The 19551-nt window shown below is 34.1% G+C and overlaps 1 protein-coding gene across 17 annotated transcripts in view; it reads right to left on the bottom strand.

The window, feature by feature from the left end:
• Positions 1-19551, bottom strand: part of SLC4A7 (solute carrier family 4 member 7) — a 121450-nt gene that overhangs the window by 29117 nt on the left and 72782 nt on the right. For 15 of the 17 annotated variants that reach the window (XM_059075232.2, XM_059075236.2, XM_059075230.2 and 12 more), the window contains 9 exons: positions 19076-19191; positions 17013-17170; positions 15340-15427; positions 13549-13695; positions 9671-9777; positions 7376-7550; positions 3609-3742; positions 2212-2457; positions 267-372 (listed from right to left, as the gene is read on the bottom strand). In XM_059075232.2, coding sequence (XP_058931215.1) covers positions 267-372; positions 2212-2457; positions 3609-3742; positions 7376-7550; positions 9671-9777; positions 13549-13695; positions 15340-15427; positions 17013-17170; positions 19076-19191 — 1277 coding nt within the window. Of the gene's footprint in view, positions 1-266; positions 373-2211; positions 2458-3608; positions 3743-7375; positions 7551-9670; positions 9778-13548; positions 13696-15339; positions 15428-17012; positions 17171-17894; positions 17955-19075; positions 19192-19551 lie in introns of all 17 variants that reach the window. The other 2 variants (XM_067005866.1, XM_067005859.1) reach the window with 2 other exon arrangements.

Raw genomic sequence — 19551 nt, 5'->3', positions numbered from 1 at the left:
GATTATTCACATCTTTTTAATAATTAATATCTTGGAAGTCAAATACAGTCCATCTTGATCTCCCTTCCTACCAGCTTCATTCTTTTCAACCTATACACTTCAGTAGATGATAAATAAAAATGTGGTAACTTCTGTTTGGTCAACACAACTCTATATTCTGAAAACATATGATTATCCATCAATCAAGAAGGAAATTTAGGTTTACTAAGGAAAAGCTAAATAACAAGGTTACTGTTTGCACCAGCCTTCACTTCACATATACTCACAGAGACAGTAAGGTTCCCCCAGGGAATGTTGTGTGCTGTTACATTCCTTTCCTCCCACACCTTCAGAGTTTCATTGCCAGGGTCAGAAGGTTCAACACATACACACCTGAGAAATCAGAATTGGATAGTTTTAACCATTCTGCATTTCATGTTTACATTTTATTAAATCAGTCATACAATGGAGTAGCTTTTAACTTCTTAACTTTATTCCATGTTGCAAAGCATGGAGACTAAAAAGTGGAAATATCAGAAACAATGGAATGGAATAAAGTTTGGCTTATATAAATATAACAAAGCTAACAGAAATACCAATAAAATGTTTACTTAATGAAACTGGTTAGATATATCCGTTGGGGCAGTACTATTTTCTTTAAAAATTTGAGAAGACACCACCATGTTTAACACAGTCAGCCTCCACCAAATCTTACCACTTACCCTCCACAGGAGCCGCTGCCACCTTCCCATCTACACACACAACATGCACTGGGAACCAGTATAAGTTATACTCCTACTAATTCTAGCCCTACCTGCTCATGCTCATCCTTTACTCATCTTAAGATCCATCCTTAAAGTAATAGGTAAAACATAGTTTTTCAGGACAGGACTAGGAGAGTCAAAGCAATCAGAGTTCAGTTTATATACAGAACTATCTCACCTTCCTGAAAAAGCTAGAAACACATACATAAGCAAAGAAATCTCTAAATATGGATTTAAAAAATGAAAAGAAACAAACAAGAATATTCTCAATTGGATTATGAGCTGTTTGAAAAAAGGCAGGTGGCTGGACTTTGGATTCAACTGAGGCTCTATCATTTACTAGCTGTTTGACCCAAGTCAAGTTTTAACCTCCACAAGCCTCAGTTTCTTCACACACAAAAGGGGCTACGATATGAATGACTAACACTGACATGAATGTTACACAACATTCCTAACAGTGCCTGCTCACAGAATGTTAGCTGAACAAATGATGTTCACATGTAGGAAACAGTGCTCTAACTTGCTGGCACTAGCTATAAAAACCATGCTTCTTAAAGATCCAAGTAGCAGGGAAAGAGAGAAGACAACAAATAACATTTTAAAAATTAACTAGTTTAAGAGCAAAGAAAATGACACAAAATAGACTTGGCATCGAAGCGTCACTAATATTTTCAAATAGGTCAATGTCTTATAGGAAGTTTCACATCCCTCCCTCCTCTGTGCATCAAAGTTGAGAGTGTGTGAGGACAGCGAGAGGAGGAGGGGTGTGAAGTGAGGGACTGGGGCCGAGGAGGGCAGGAGGAAGGAAGGCTTTTGGTAACCACGTTCCTCCATGTAAGTTAATCAAATGCAGGCTCACGCTCATACCAACTGTGCTCAAGACAGCAAATACAGGCATCTACCTCAGTATGTCTAATTTTAATAAACTTTTTCACGTTTAAACAAGTTTGCCAACCCTTTGTAACTATTATAATTACTTCTCAAATCCTATTTTATTCTAGAGTCCTAAAATATTTTCATTTCATTCTTTTTTTATCCCAAAGAAAATAATCCACTAAACAAAATAAAACACTGCACTGAAATTACACTTTAAAATAACTTCCAATAAAAATTATCAAGTTTCAAAAAAGTTAATGAAAATGTAAAACAGGAAGAATAATAAATATATGGTGGTTAGTTGCCAAACTGAATTTAAATTGGCCAATCCAATTTACACATAAAACCAAAAATACACACAGTTGGACAAATCATTTCAGTGAATAAAAATGACTGAATTTTTTCAACCGCATTTACATCCACTACGTGCTTTGGTAAGATCTCATCTGTAACAAACGAGTCAACCTCCGTGTTGCTAGTTGGGTAGTTATAGCTAGATATACAGTGAGCATCACATTGCAAAAAATCCATTTTCTTTTGCTCAGACACCTCTGCAAAAATACATTTACTATTAGGGGAAACAAACACTTACGAGTAGCTGGTCAGTTCATCTAAATTGTTGTCCATATTAAATGCATATATTTCTCCTAAATGAAAGAGCTTCTCCAAAGCCTCATAGATGAATATGATACAAATGAGAGCTGCGAAAGCCTCCTCAGTGAACCGGGTGATATAACACACAAGGCTGCTTGCATCTGTCGCAACCAAAACAATGCACAAGAAAGAAGTCCACAGACCTATACTGGTTCTCAAAGACAGATAGGAAAGGTGATAATCTCTGTTTAGAAAGAAAAATGTGGACATGATCAACATACACATGCCAAACAGTATTGGTACTTAAAATTTTCATAACAAACAATAAGAACAGTAATAAAAACTTAAGATTTTTAAGAGAACACATTACAGAATAACAAAATAATGACTAAAGAAAGCTCTATGTGTTTTTCTGCTTCAATTGAAGACTAACTTCTTATTAGTAGACTTAATGATTATATTTTACTTATACAAAAGATTTACAGTGAAAATCTACTAGGCAATAAATATTTTAAAAACAAAGACCTCACTTTAGAAATCAGTTATGAGGAGTAAATGACAGATAAGCAGCCAGTAGAACAAGTGGATGTACGTCGCTCTCTCTGAAGACCCAGATGCTCCAGTGTCAACATGGCAGCCACGCCCCAGCCCCACCACCACCAGTTCCTCTACCACCAGTATCACCACAGTGACTTCATTTTCCAATTCAATTTCAAATAAGAAATTACTACCAGTGAGTCTGAAACACTTGAGGCCACTACATTCTCTATTTATGTGTGTACTGTGCCAGATCAGAATCAGAATCAGCTTGTCCAGTGGCAAAAGAATCCAAACAAGAGGATTTAGTGAATCAAACATTTAACAGCAACAAGTTGTTTCAGATTAAAATATTCAACTGCATGTATCTCACAAAACGAATAGTACTGCCATGTCAAATTCTGAGGCTACCAGCTCCAGTAACCTGCAGTGACCCCACGCAGTGAGCTGCAGCTCCCTCTGTGACACAGGCCTGCTGGGTAAAGTCAGCGTGAGCCTTCGAGATCCACTGCTTTCTAAACTTCCTTTATAAGACCAACATACCATATAATAAATAATTCAGATTAACTACCTTCTTACTAGGTTGAAATTTGCTAACACAAAGGACTTTTATTGTCCCTCAAGTGATTTGCTTATCAGCACTCAAATCCATTGATTTTATATTCAAGGTGACTGGGGATGAGAGTAGGAGCCAGAGTAGGGTTGACCACACAGTAGCCCCAAAATACTGAAAATATGTATACTCATCAGATCCTCTTTTTCAGCTATTAAATATACAATACACTTTTAACTGAAGTTAATAACAATAATATATAATTATAAACATACATAAACAAATAGTAGTTAACTATTACCTACCTGCAGAATTTAAATAAAATTTTTTCAAACACTAAAACTGGACCTGTGCTCCCCAATATTGTTAGAGGTTGCCCAGCAAACAACGAATAGGCAATCCCAGTTAATGATGCTCCAAAAAGAGACTCTATTGCACTCTGTTTAAGGAAAAAAGAAACGAATAAAGGTAATACATCATAAATATATCTCTAACCTACTATAATACATATATATAAGACACCTGGAAAATAAAAATATTAATCAAGTGGTTAAAAAAATAAAGCAAATGCAACTTTAAATCTCAAATTTAAAATTTAAATATGGAAAATTACAAATATATTTTAATACATGGGAAAATTGTTTTGTTTTAGCATATTAAAGGTGAACTTTTACAATCAACCCTAATTTAAAACTCAATACTACAGAAGGTAAGGAGGAAGGGGTAAATGGAAGATGGACACAGAGGCTCCAACCCTATCTATACATGTTTTACTTCTTAAGCCTATGGTGAGTACAAAGTTGTATACATTATTTTGAATATTTTTGCATGTCTGAAATAGTTCATTTAAGAAAATAAAAAACATACTAAATGCTTGATGTGGTGTGCTACAAAAAAAAGACTCCTTCAAGTAGATAAGAAATTAGCATGCTCAAATTTGAAACTATCCTTCTCAAACTTGCTTCTAAAGTGCAATTTCCCATACATTTTAAAGAAATTAATCTAATATGATGGGCTTAACCAACATATATAAAACATGAAATGCTTAACATAAATAGTAGATGAAAAATCTCCTTTAAAAAATCCTGGAAACCATAAATGAGGAAATATTATTATTAAAGTTTGGTAAAAACGATAAAATGAAAAGACTCATAGAAATCTTAAATCAAAGCTAGTAGGCCAATTTTGTTTCACTACCAACATTACATCCTAACTGATTAGGTTATCAGTTGCTAAGGCATATAGGCTATGACACAGAGGGGAGGGGTCAGAAAGAAAACGGTTTACCATTCACAAACATCAAGGTCAACTGGGATATACAATTAAGAAAGGAAAAGCCCATCATCAGTAAAGCAAAGACAAGACACTGTGAGAAACAAGCCTCCTGGAACTGAGAGGCAGCACAGCAGTAGGCAGAGAGCAGGGCTTCAGAACCAGATCTGAAGTAGAAGACTGCTTCCTACCAGGTGCTAAACCATGGCCGTATCTCAGACTTGTCCAGCCCAACTTTTCTCATTTTTAAATGTGGGTTATGATAGCCAGGAGAACTTAAAGAAGCAGCGTTTCTGAAAACACTAGCAAGCACACTGTCTGGCATATGGAATGCACTCAATAAATGGTAGCAATTATCATCATCAGTAATAAGAGCATGTTCCAAAATCAAAAACGCAACATAAGAATAGTATGTAGTAAAAGTAACATTCAATTATTAGTATAAAAATAGGATCAAACCCACATACAAACTAGACTTTTGGCAAAATGAGTAAGTGTTCATATTAACAATATATTTATGAGTTGTATGAGATAAATTTATTTTCTTGCCCACAGACAAACAAGAGATTGTCGTGGAAGACACTACTAAGCTATTATAAAATACTTAGTTCAATTATAATATGTATATTTAGGAATGAATTTAGAGTTCAAATCAAAGGAAAAAATGTCTAAACAACAACTAGAAATAGAAAGCAAAAAACTGAGCAGAGAAACAAGGAGATGGCAAATAAAGAAATGAGGTGAGGAAGGCAGTTGGGCACAAAATTCGTTTCCCTCCTCCATGTTGTGTTGAAAAAGCGGAAACTTCCAGGTGAAGACCTTCCTTTCACCATTCCCCAAACCCCTCATTGCCACATTTACTAGGTTCCTTTACCCAGACCTACTTTTTCCCAATTTTTAAACTGCTTCTATGTTCATTCCCAAATTAAAACCTGTCTTTCCTTAAAGAAATCACAGCCCTCCCTATACTGCCCTAACTAAACCACATTCAAAAGCTTCCATTTTACCCACCAGAAGCCCTCCCCTAATCTCCCCCATACGCCTCTCCACTGTACAGCACTGAACAATCCCTGCTGATCTTCCTCCTTCTCTACATCTCTATTTTGGTTTTTTCAAAATTACATCATCTTGACTCCTCTTTCAGAGCTCTGATTGTGCCTGTGTCTAAGATGCTGGGCCATTTTTCTCCTCATTCTCATCCTTCCTCCATTTCATAAATGGGGATAACTTCCCACACTTTTTTCCTCTCCTTCTCTCCCTTTACATTGTTAACCTCATCTATTTTCAGTTTCCCAATCTTCATATTTCTTTCTTACCACTCTATAAATTCTGGAACTGCACCTCCTAATGTCTCCATTTCTACCTGAAGTTCCAATAAAGCATCTGAAAATAAACGTATCATCTCCATATCATTTCCCTCCATAATATTTCTGATTTCTCTATTCTAAATTATTACAACTCCTACAGCTCTTCTTTTATCTCACTCATGTGTGGCATAGAACACCACGACATAGTAACTACATATATACTATCCTATCTTTTTCTCCTAGGTTAGGACCCTGAGGATAGATGACACTTGCCCATGTCTTACCTTTGTCTATGTTCCTCTAGTGCCTAAAGCTCTAATCACATGCACAGGGTATTAAATAGCAGGATGAGATGGGCAGGCAGTGAGTGACAGTCCAAGAGGAAAGTAACAGTATTTCCATGATGGTAACAGACAAGACATACTTCCTCAGGGACCAGCAGAGTTACATGTACAACTTGTGACAGTACATAAAACAACTTACTAAAAATATCTATCTGCTATAATAATGTAAAAGAATAATATAAAAGAATCTAAATAATCAAAAATAAATTGAGTTGAAAGGAAATTTCAGTTGTCAGGTTTATCTCATGTTCAGCTTATGAAATACTTTAATTGAACAATTATTACTACTTAGAATTGGTTGGTTTTTAACCTTTTATCTATAAAAAATAAATTTTCTCCAAACAGTAAATATCATTAAACAAAATATACTTAGGAATCACAAACTGTCTCATTTAAATGCCATTAAAATGTATATAAACAGCAACAAAAAAGTCTTTCCAAATTTCACGAAGCACTAGATGCTGTTCCGATATCAGGCCCCCACAGCCCCAATACAGTATCACCAAGAACAAAAAACATAAAAACTTTCATTCTAGTCATATCAAAATATAGATGCAGTTTTCAGTTATACTTTCCAATTAAAACTTTGGCAACGTTCACACAAATTTAATAACAGCAAAATTAAAATAAACACCACTTCAAAAATCCATCATTTGTCCAGAATTATGCTCCCTTCTTCCAAATAGTCTAGCCCGGGGGACCTGCCAGGGTGGATTAGTTAATGTTAATCACATGGCTCTAACTAGTCCTATGATGCCTTAAAGGATACAAAGTGACCCCACAGATAAATTCTCCCACCCATGACCCACCCAGAATCAGTTCAATTGATCTGTCTCCTCCCACCCACTCCCCCCACAAAGACAATACAAGCCTTTTACTCAATTTATAAAACCATTCATCCAGCGAGCCATGACAAACTTCTTTCTTTCTTTCTTTTTTTTTTTTTACCTCAACTGTGCATCTTCTCCTGTTCAAATGGCTTCCCCATGTTTTCCATTGCAATTACCTTTGGGGGAAGTCTGCTTTGGGACAGGTTAATCATGCTGTGGGTAGACTCTTCAAATAAAAGTATGAATAGTGAGACAAATGCACACAGACACTTGCCTCTGAAGAGCTAAGAGCCTGGCCACTACCAATCTTTGTACTCACTATTCTGCCTTCTGTAGCTTCTCCAAGCAGCCCTCCAAAAGTGATTACAGGAGACATACAGGCACAGTATAGGAAAAGAATCGAGGCCAGGCACTGCAGACTTAATGCATCCTTGAAGTCACTCAAGAAAAAAGGTGCTTTCCTTTTGATGTCAAGTATCAAACCACCAAAAAGCCTAAATAGGTGAGATGAAACTCGTCAAACTGTACACTAGAGGATTCTGGCTAGTTCAAACTAAAACTATGGGCTACATAAAACTGCTGGTGCCTAGCGTTTAGTCAACAAAAATCAATATCCTATTTAAATAATGGTATAAATTATAGAAGACAAACTCATTTAATCTAATCCACTGATAGTGGAAAGGTAGACCTCACTAAGTTAAAAGAGACACAAACATCTGTATCATATGGACTATATACTGAAAAGACTACAGGCAAATGACTATATGAGTAAATGCAATAAATATCAAACACAAATGTGCAAGGAAATACATAATAAAAATAAATAAAACCTAACAACCCATTCATGAAAATGTGTATAAGCAAAGCTATTAATCATTATTTATATTATAAATCTTAAAGGCAAGTGTCAGAATACCAGGAATGCAATTATAATATAATCATAAGTCTTCAAATATCCTTTAATATGACTGTAGTATGCTCAGGCCCACTCAGTAGTGAATTAAATAATTTTAGTTTTAAAATTTTAGTACTTCAAATACATAAATACTTCTGGTCTAGAAAAAAAGCCTAAGAACTATTTCAGTGTATGTAATTTACTGTATATGTAGTCAAACCAGTGTGCATATTAATAAAACTAAGAGGTTTTAGTTAGTAAATTTAAAATCTATATTTGCACATTAAATCATTTCAATGACTTATCATTTCGGTGTTTCTTAAAATCAGACTTTTGGATACATCTAACTTGAAAGCATTCCACTACAATATAAGCTCTGTGAGGGTCAAGGACCTTTTCTTATTCACTGCCATTATCTCCAGTGTCTAGAACACTGCCTGGGAAATAGTAGGTACTCAATAAATACCGGTGACAAATCAGTAATTTAAAAAGATTTTGTGACTCATAAAATATCATTCAAATCCCTACTGCAGAAAAATACACCAAACAAATTAATCTTATGCTTTCAAATGCTTTAGATGTTTCAAGCTTTACCATTCTAGCTTTTTCCAAAGTTAATACTGAAATAAAGCCTAAACATACATTGACATCTGGAAGAAGTTATCCTATGAATAATATGACAGCAAGGGGACTGAGAAAACTGTAAAAAAAAGGTGCCAACTTGCAATAAAAAAAGTGCCAGTGATAATCTAGAAAATGAAAGTATATCATCAAATCAATCATTTATATGAGACTCTCAAGGTAATATGAGATCACTGGGGGGTCTGACTTGGTACTTCTCAGTGACTAACCCTACCTCAGTTTGAAGTCTGAAGAAGTAATAATAATAATAACAACTTAAATGAGCACCTTTCGCATGGGGACAGAGTCTTACTCTATTATACTGAGAGACTACTATATTAGGCAATGAATTAAGATATCCTGTATAAGCTATCCTGGTTTTTTAAACAAATATTTAAGCTTCAAGATCTTTAGTTCTATAGGGACCACCAATGGATAAAACAGTATCAACATCCACATGCTTTTTTCTACACAATGGTAATACCATATCATTTTCTACCTCTACAAAATATTTTAAGACAATGTTTGTACCTGGTAATATTTCAATTCTTTACTCCAAAGATTAACTTCTGCAACAATTTTTCTAACTAGGTTTCCACAGACTATTACTACGGTTTAATTATGCTTGTCTGTCGAATTTTACATTACCTCATGATGTACTGCTCATGTAAGAGTTTTATATCTATGCACACACACGACACATTGGTTACAATTCCTCTCTGTTCCCATAATTCTCTAACTTCATATGAGAATGGCAATAGGACACCACACTTTCCTCAAGAACCTTCTGTACAGGCAGTTAAATTAACCTACTATAGAACTACAATACTCTTAATGTATGCTGCATAATATTTTCATTTTAAATCAAATCCTGGTATACAGAACCCAATATAGTCTAGTAAACTACTTTAAAATGCACATTAATTATCTTTAACATTATATACCTATAAAATAATACACATTTTTAAAATATGGAAAAAATACTGTACAAAATTACTTTCCAAATATTTGCAAAGAAAAAGAATGCTTTTGCCTTTTCCATCCAATCAATCTCTAGCCCCTAAAAGACACCCACACTGTATCAGTATCTGTACCCACCGTCCAGTCCTCTGTAGCTCAGGCCCAGCATGGTGTGGGGCCTCCTTAGGGGTCTCACCCGAGCTGGGGGCAGATCCATTGGAAAATACAGGAATCTTTCTCTTTTCCTGCATTTCACAAAAGACACATTTTCAGAATTGTTTTAAGGAAGCTGAGAAGGCATCTTCAATTAAAGGGAACATGAGATCTCATACTGATTATATATCTAACCAGTACTCCTAGAAAAAATGCTTCCTAATGTAAACTTCCACTTTAAAGAAACTGCACTTTGAAACAGAATCTAAAATTCGTCTCTATTAATATTTCAAATTTATATTGTTTTTTTCTGCTTTATATTCTAATATCAGATATACTATAAAGCACCCACACACACCATTTCAAATTACTACTCAGCAACAGAAGCAAAAATATCCAATGCATCTCTCCAACTAGAATTTTTTAAATCTTACTCAGGTTAACTATAGAAAAAATATACTTTACATTAAGAGTAAATGCCATTTTTTTCTTTTTAAAATACTTAAGACATAAGTAGCACAAGAGTTATTAAACAAATTTTCATAAAAATCAATTTCCCATTAAGTTTTACTACAAATTCAAGAGTACTATTCTCATGATAAAAGATCTCCTCCTCCTCACCAGAGTGAGCTTTTAATTTGTTACCTCCAAAGGTCAGAGGTTGCTGGACTAAAAAAAGTGTGTGTGGGGGGGGTTGGGTTGGGGTGGGTGGGAGACCGCTAGAGGGAAAGAGAGGGAGGAGGAGAAAGAAAAAGATGGGGTTGGGAGTGGTGTTTATCTCAGGAGGTCCCCCGGATCAAAGACTCTGGCTCAACTACAGACTTAAATTCCCTGGTTCACATATTCAGTATTTATAGAGCAGCACAACTTATCTATAATCATAAGATTACCATTTGAAGATGTCAAAATTAAAACTAACTTACATCATAGCTCAAAGGGGAAAGAGAAAACAAAATTACAGAATTCCTAGAAAACAAATCTAAAGAAAAATTCAATATACCACAATCTATGGGATACAGCAAAAGCTTCATTCAAGAAAATGAAGCACTTATATTAAGAAAATTGGAAGAATAAAAATAAGTGTATTAAGCATGTAATTCAGGAAATGTGAAAAAAATCTTTGAACGAAGGTGAAAGGAATAAAATAAAGCAGCTAAAAGCAGAAATCGAGTTACAAAACACAATATACTTTTTTTAAAAGGAGAACTGAAATAAATTTTAAAAGCTGCTCCACTAGAAAAATATGATAAACCATTAGCTAATATACAACCAAAGATACGACAAGGAGGCAACTTCATAAATTTTACATATATATAAGAAATATATATATATGTACAAAGAGAGAGATAGACTGCACAACACAACCCTCTGCAAATAAATGAAAAATTTTGCTGAAATGGGTAATATACCAAAAAACATAATTTCCCAAAATTGACACCAGAAAATAGGTAATTTTCTATGGTATACAGTTTACCAAAACTGACTCCAGAAAAAAAGAGAAAGCTCACACAAACCAATTTCCACAGAAGAAATAAGCAAGTTGAAGTCTACGACACTAGAGTCAAGCTCAGAAAATTTTAATAAAGAAATCTTTCAAACTTTCAGAACCAAATTATTCCAAACCACTTAATGTTTAAAGAACACAGAAAAAGGAAAACTTACAAATTTGTTTTTATGAAACAAGTATAATGATGATACCAAAACGTGAAGACTGCACAAAAATCTATATACCAATTTACTTACAAACAGAGGATGCAAACAACTTAAATAAAACATTAGACAAAGACTACAGGCACTTTAAAGCCCAATTGGCTTATTCCAACAATGCAAGAGTGTTTTCAAGTTAAAGTACCTATTAATGTGATTTACCATGATAACTGATAAATAAAACTTATATGATCATCTCCAGAGATGCTAAAAAGCCCTTTGACAAAATTCAACATTCACTTATATTAAAAATTTCAATAAAACAGAAATTAGGGTACTTTCTTAACATGATAAAATGTGTACTTTGGCACCAAAGACAGTAACTTAATGAGAGAAACACTAGGGATACTGACTACAATTAGGAAAAAATTAAGAAATGCCCTTTAAAGTCAACTATTACTTAAAACTATTAGAGATTTTAATCAATACAATTAACAGAAAACTTGTTAGAGGTATAAGAATTAGAAAATAAGGGATAAAATTATCTCTTATTGCAGATTACATAACTAAAAAACTACTACATACAATAAAAGCATTAAGAAAGGTAGAAGGATACAAAAGAAATATACAATAACCAATAGCCTTCATAAATATATATGTGTGTATATATATATACACACACATATATATGTGTGTGTATATATATATACACACACATATATATATAAAGCAACAAGCAGATGATATAATGGAACAAAGACCTCATTTATAATAGAAACAAAGATAAAATACTTATGAATACACTCACCAAGAAGCGTGTAAGGCATAGATAAGGAGAACTTTATAATATTCTTTAAGGACACAAAAACTGACTTGAAATAGGAAAACAACTGGGGAAAGATGTACCATGTTCTTGAATAGATTCAATATTATAAAGATGTCAACTTTCCCTCAGTTCATTTAGAAATTTAATTTCCATTACAATTTTTTTTAAATCACATTTTATTTCTGTAAGTAAAAAGCTGATTTTAAAGCTTATGTGAAAAATAAATATGCAAAGATGGCCAAGAAAATTCAGAAAAACAAGAGTAAGAGAGAGGTTGAGAATGAATGCAGACCTACCAGATATTAAAATATAACAAAAAGCCTCAGAAATTAAAGTGTGAAATTGGTCCATGAATAGACAGACCACTGGAAAACAATTCCAGAAACAGACCTGAATGCATATGGAAATTTAATAAATGATAGACAACATCACCAATCAAGTGGAGAAATGCTTAACTTTTTAACAAATAGGGACAACCAGGCCACAATTTAGAAAAAAGATAAATTGCATGCATTCTCTACATAATATGTCATGATAAATTCAAAAGAATCAACGAATGATTTAAATGTTAAAAAAAAGTGATGGAGGGAGATGAGCAAAAAATATTCAGGAATATTCAACTTCACTAATTATAGAAATGCAAATTAAAACCACATTAAAATAACAGATATAGTAAGATAATGATACCTATCAGACTGACAAATATCCAAAAGTCTGACAACACACTGTGCTAGGGAAACAGGCATTCTCATTCATCACCAAAAGGAGTCCACAACAGTTCAACCCGATAAGAGGAGATTCTGGTAATATCTGCTAAAATTATAAATAAATTCCCATGTGATCCAGCAATCTTATTCCCACGAATCCATCCTACAGACAGACACATCTGCACAAGACTAAAATGGCAATATGAACACTATGATATGGTTTGTAATAGCAAAACACCGAAAACAACCTGCACCAGAAACAGGACAAACTATGGTGCATCCATACTGGAATAAAACACAGCTGTGAGGAAAGGAAGAAGGAGTATTTCTATGATTTCTTACGATCAAATCCCCAGGAAATATTGTTACATGAGAAAAGCAAGGTGCAGAACACTACAAATAGGATGTTAACTTCTGGTAAGAAAGAGGAGAGAACAAGACTATATGTTCATATTTCCCTGTGCTAAATAAAAACTGGAAGGATAACAAAAAACTAATAACAAATGGTGACCCACAGGAGGTGGGGACAGGGGTAAGAAGGCAAACGGGACACAGTGGGGAACAACTTCTCTGAGTGTAGTTCTTCATATAGTTTTGAGTTTTGAAAAGTATAAACTATTTGAAAAACGTTTAATAAAAAAAAAAAAAAAAGTAACTCCAAGAAGTACTGTGTGGATTCTCACCTGAGAAGGAACGCTCTTCGGCGGCTCTATGCGTATGGAAGGGTCCCACTCTCCTGGAGGTAGGACAGTCACTTGATCTAAAAATTCATCAATTCCAGATAGGAGGTCATTTCTGTCTTTTGCTTTATAAGCTACATCATGAAAAATCTAAAGAAAAATACACATATTGAGTAAAAGGATTGTAAAGCTGAAAGAAAATTCTACGCATAGTAATCCACTTTAGATATCATAAGTAAGTCTACATAATTACCTTAACTCTTGTTCCCACTCTCGCTAACAACTTTAAAAAATAACCCACTATTAGTATTACCAGATGAATTAACAGTAACAAACAACAAAAGAAAACAGTGATGTGTTAATACACAACAATTTTTAAAGAGAACATTTTACTTGGGAAATGATAAATACAGAATAAAATAATACCGTAGGTGCGTCATTCCACTTTTATGACATTTTAATGTCATTTATCCTAAAGGAATAATCATGGGTATGCTAACAATCTCACTTAAATAACTAATTTGATCATTTGTATTTACTGGGTGCCTACTATTTGGCAGGCACAATTCTGAGCACTGTGGACACAGATATGGCAAAGTCCCTACATTCAAGGACTCAGGGGGAAAGACAGTGAAACAGGTAATTAAATAAATACACAAATGCAGGTAATAATAAATGTGCCTATAAAAATAAAGCAGGGTAAAGGAAGGGAAGCTGATGGGGAAGAATTGGGTGGCCAAGGAAGGTCTCTTAGAGGAGGAAACACTACAGGAGGAATCCGTCTGAAATGAGGGACAAAGAATGCACAGGGTGGGGTGGAGGTGGTAGAGTGAGCACTCAGGCAAAGGGAAGAGCAGCAATGTCCAGGGGCAGCAGTGAGCATAGCACATCTGAGGAACAAAAAGGAAGCTGATGTGGACGGAGCAAGTGGTAGAGAAAAGGTGACTAGTAAGTCATAGCATGTAAATTTCCAAAAAGAAAAAAAAAAGCGTACAGAGGCTAGATTAGGCAGACCCTATTAAGACAACAGTAAAGAGTTTAAATTTAAACAAATATACAATAGGATGTCATTGATACATCTGGATCAAGGAAATGATTTATTCAAATCTGCATATTACGAACAGTACAGAGGAAAATAATATAAGAGAAAGGCCCATATGATCCACTTTTTCACCAAAGAAAAGAAGGTAAGAGAGTCTAAGCTGGAGGGAGAAGTGATGGTGCAGATGGAAAGGAGATGGTAGATTAAATGCAAAATACACAGAAAAGGTAAAATCAATAAAATCTGGTTACTGCCTGAGACAGAACAGAGAAAGGAGGTCAGTTCAGACATGTGGGGTTTCAGATGCCTTAGGGACACAAAGCAGAGATGTCTAACAAGTACCCGACTATAAAGCTGTCTCCCAAAGAGACAAAGTCCTGATCAATACAGGCCATGGTCAAAGATGAAGTCCGTAAAAGCAAGAAATTATAAAGAAAAAAGGGGAAAACACAAAGTCCTGAGGAAAACCCAAAGAACCAATATCCTGAAATGCAGGATGAAGAAAATTTCAAAATGTCAAGAAGATGGTCAATAATTTCAACCTGGCGGGGAGGGAGGAAACCAAACAGTATCTACTGATCCCTGACAGAAAGGTAGTAAAGACCTTACAAAAGGCAAATAGTGAATATGAGATAAAATAGTAAAGACAAGCAAGGACAATCTTTTAAGCTTCACTATGAAAGGAGAACTATAATTTAATATGCATTATATGCTTTCTAATCAGTGTCCATGTCAAAGGGCATTTTAATTACCTCATCCGTCATGAGGGTGGCTATTGATCTTCCAATTTCGTGGTACTGAGGCGCCTTGCCTGCAGGACCCAATAACAGAAACAAAAACCTAAGGAAACATGAAAACACAGATTTAAACATAAACAACATACACACATAAATCTAGGAATCATAAAGAAATCATTCAAATGTAAACACAGAAACAACACTCAGACCTCTTTTCCGTCCTCACACACCAATGGCTGAAAAGAGGATGGAACTCTATTCAGATGAAAACAGATCACAAAACTAAGAAAGGCATTCATAAATAAGTTTCTACCAAGTTATTACTTTTCATCTCCCTTATCGAGTAAAAAAAGTACTTAAGGAATTGGTGTTTTACATTAAAAGTTCAGATCTTCTATATCCTTTTGAATTTTGAGTAAACAATTTTTTCTGGTCTGTACTGATGAAAAAAAGTAAATTAGTAAATAAAGTGAATACTAATGCCATTTAAGTATTTACTTTGACTTAATAAAACAGCTAAGAGTATGCATAAGAAATCCATGATCCCTCAAACTACAGTCTGGATAAAGACACTAATGTGGTAAATAAGGGACTAATCCCTTTGGAAGGAAAAGCATTTTTATTTACAACTCCAAATTTAACATCAAACCTCTTATTATTTGATTTTAATTTATCTATAGTGACTAAATAAAAATTATTTAACTTCCTACTTAGTTATATCATTGTTCACACTACAGTAAAATATTAATATTCACAATAATCCAAACTGGAAGTATTCATCTTCCTGCTTTATAAGAATTTAAATGTGAATCTATGAAATTATTCTTCTCATTTATCTTAATACTATACCGTTAATGCAATTCAGTAAAGCTTATTAAGAATTGGCACATATATTTCAATCAAGCTGCAATTAATTCTTATTTACTATTATATGAATAAGAAAAAAGTATTTTTAATTATTCTCATTTGTAATTAAGTTTATACAATCAGTAGTTAACAAATTGATAACCCTTTATAACACAGCTTGCTAATTCTTAAGGATATGACCCCCATTTTAATTTTTACTTATAATGTATACTGAACAGAAGATTTGATCAGGTCAGAACAAAGCATTTTGCCTAATTCAGAGGCATTATTACATTTAATCAACCCTGCAAGGTACTGCTACCCTCATTTTACAGATAAAGCTTAGAGAACTGAAGTCTGGCTTGACCATCCCACAAAAAGTGGCAGAGCAAGGATTTAACTCCATTCTCTCTGACTTCAGTGCCTGCAGAGATCATACTATGTCTAAAATGATGAACTGTTTTTTAAACCAAAGCTCCCAAGATACTGAACTTCTTGTAAAAATATAAATCCAATGTATTTATTTTTAATTTATAATTTGAGTTTTTAAATTTATCAATTTTTTTAAACAGATCTTTATTGGAGTATAATTGCTTCACAATACCGTGTTAGTTTCTGTTGCACAACAAAGCAAATCAGCCACATGCATACACATGTCCCCATATCCCCTCTTTCTTGAGCCTCCCTCCCATCCTTCCTATCCCACCCCTCTAGGTCATCCCAAAGCACTGAGCCAACCTCCCTGTGCTATGCTGCATAAAGCAACATGTTCCTTCAGTGAATAAAATTTTTAGATTTTGGACATTCTGGGGGAATGCTAATTGGTATTACCCTCTCTTTACCTTGTAGGAACAGGGACCTCGGTCAGCCCTGAGAGAAGAACAGCAGGAGCCAGTCTCACAAACGCAATTATAGGTCTTTCCAAAAAATCCACTTCTCCCACCAGAACATTGGATGCCTCAGCTCCCGAAGGAATTTTTCTCATGAAATTCATATCAACCTAGTGACAAATAAATAATAATTAAAAATAAAGTGTGCATGGTATTAATAAGACCAGAGGGAAATAGGAAAGAAAAGATGCTTTTAAGACTACTATTTGCTAATCAAAACTGGTGATCTAAAGGATGTAAAAATGCCAAAATTCTCACAAATACAAAGAGTGAAGTAGACAGATACAAAAACACAAGCAAAACACAACTACCAAACAATACTCCCAACTGTTTTACTGTCATAGTCTTTACTACTTCAGAGATCTAAATTACCAAACATACAAACTAGAGAAAATTTTCAATGAATATAGCAGTATTCATTAAAAACTATTAAAGACAAAAATATAGTTCACAAGCTAACAGTGGTCCATGAAATTATACACAGTGCTAAAAATATTCATTTAATTATTATCTATTGTTTAATCTTAGAAATTAATTAGTTCCTTTATATTTTATGTATTTTTATAAGTCCTTTTTATTTTAAAGAACTCTGGGCATTCCCCATATTTTCATTAAGTGGGAAAAATTATGTTTATTTAAAACTAAAATAGCCATAATTGGTATAGATATACGGTAGTGCTATATAATCAAATTCAGTTGTCTGTGTATAATTACAAAGAAAAGGTTACGAGCATAATATCAAAGTATGGCAACTTCTTCATTTATACGCAGTTTCACACAAGGCACTAAACAACCACTTACAGGGCTATCTATTAAAATAAAACCAGCACTTACAGCGGGCCTCTTGAGTCCCACACCCAGTGTGCCACAACTACAGTGCCAGGAGGCAGACTCCTGCCCAACAGGAGATAAGGAGGTGTACACAAGGACAGACCAAGTAAAAAAAGGAAAACTGTGACAGAGGAACAAAAGTAAATGGCATCTGCCATGTCTAGAGGAGATCTATAATGTAAACTATAGTAATTTATTCGTTGCAATTTAGTTACTGAACACTTTACACTCATCTGAAATGATTGGAGCACCAGTAAAAATATGATCAACTTAGAACAGTACAATGTCCCATAAGCAAGGCTTTTTTTTGGCAAAGTTTTCAATAATTTTAGAGCATGAAGCTCAGAAAAGCTATAACGCAAATAATTATTTAAATGCCTTTTCTGCAAAATGTGATTTATAGACTTTGCATCATAAAATAAAGGCTTAAAAAATGAATCTTAAAATAATCACATTTAATTAAAAGTCTGACATTGTATCTTACAGTAAATACCAATAAAAAAATTTACAACGGCCACAGGGGATCAATTATTCAGAGGCAGTACTCACAAAGTATGCTTTAAATTCAATTGTAATTTGAACTTGTAGTTTTTTATCCTGTTCTTTTGAAATAAGTTTTTTTAATATTTCATTTAAATACTCATCTACGACAATTAAAAATCATAGTTGAGATAGGTGAATTGTTTTTAAATCCATGCCTTTACCTTTACCTACCCATGGGGAAGCACCAATGTTTCCCAGTGACATTCCAGAAAGTATTGACACCATAAGACAATAATTCTGGGATCACATTACAGCCGAGAAAAAGCTGAATCATTACTGCTGTAACATCATTACCAGAATTAATCTTTCTAGTGGTGGTAGCTCCAGAACAAACGACTGTAATTCAAAAGGTACTGAAGTTTCATGATATCTATGGGTAGGTATAGATGAAAATACCATATTATTCATATATTCTTTTTTCAGAATTTCTAACACTAGTAAGATATAACGTTATTCAAGTGCTATGAGACTGTTATCTTTCTCACAATTTCGACCACAAATTAACATATCACAAGCATCACATGCAGGTTTATAGGCACCAGTTATTTAAAAATTATTATAATCAATGTTAATAAAGCCACATTGCTACAATTTTTTCAGTAAAAATGACTATGAAAATGTATAGTTAATAACAGAATTACCTTGCTGAAGTCAACAGTACTATTTTCTCTGCTTCCTCCACTTCCATTACCTTTAATTTCTCCACTTTTACTATTGTCCAGGTTTCCAGGTGCAGACTGTGGAGAGGCCAAAATACCTGTATTTAAGAACAAACAAATTCCGAACTAGTAAGGAGAAAATTCACTTTGTAACCTGAATCTGCTCATATCCTGAAAGTGATGGTTTATTAAAAGCAAATGTGCTAGGTTTAAAAAAAAAAAAAAAGTGCCAAGTGTTAGTGCCATACCAGCAAGAGTAGATTAACATTTTAAGCAATAATGAAGCTACATATTTTAACATTTTAAATAATATAATTGGCATTTACAAAAATGGTGGCCTTTTGCAAAAAGAGAAAAAGTGAGTAGAAAGTGGTCGAAGACCTGGGTCTGATCACCACTAGAAATACTCAGAGCATCCATTTTCAACGTATCCAACAGACATGTGAACTGCACATCAT

Source organism: Kogia breviceps, chromosome 10 (genome assembly GCF_026419965.1).
Source record: "Kogia breviceps isolate mKogBre1 chromosome 10, mKogBre1 haplotype 1, whole genome shotgun sequence".
NCBI lineage: Eukaryota > Metazoa > Chordata > Mammalia > Artiodactyla > Physeteridae > Kogia > Kogia breviceps.
The sequence above is the reverse complement of the archived record's forward strand: the minus strand, read 5'-3'. Positions and strand labels throughout refer to the sequence as shown.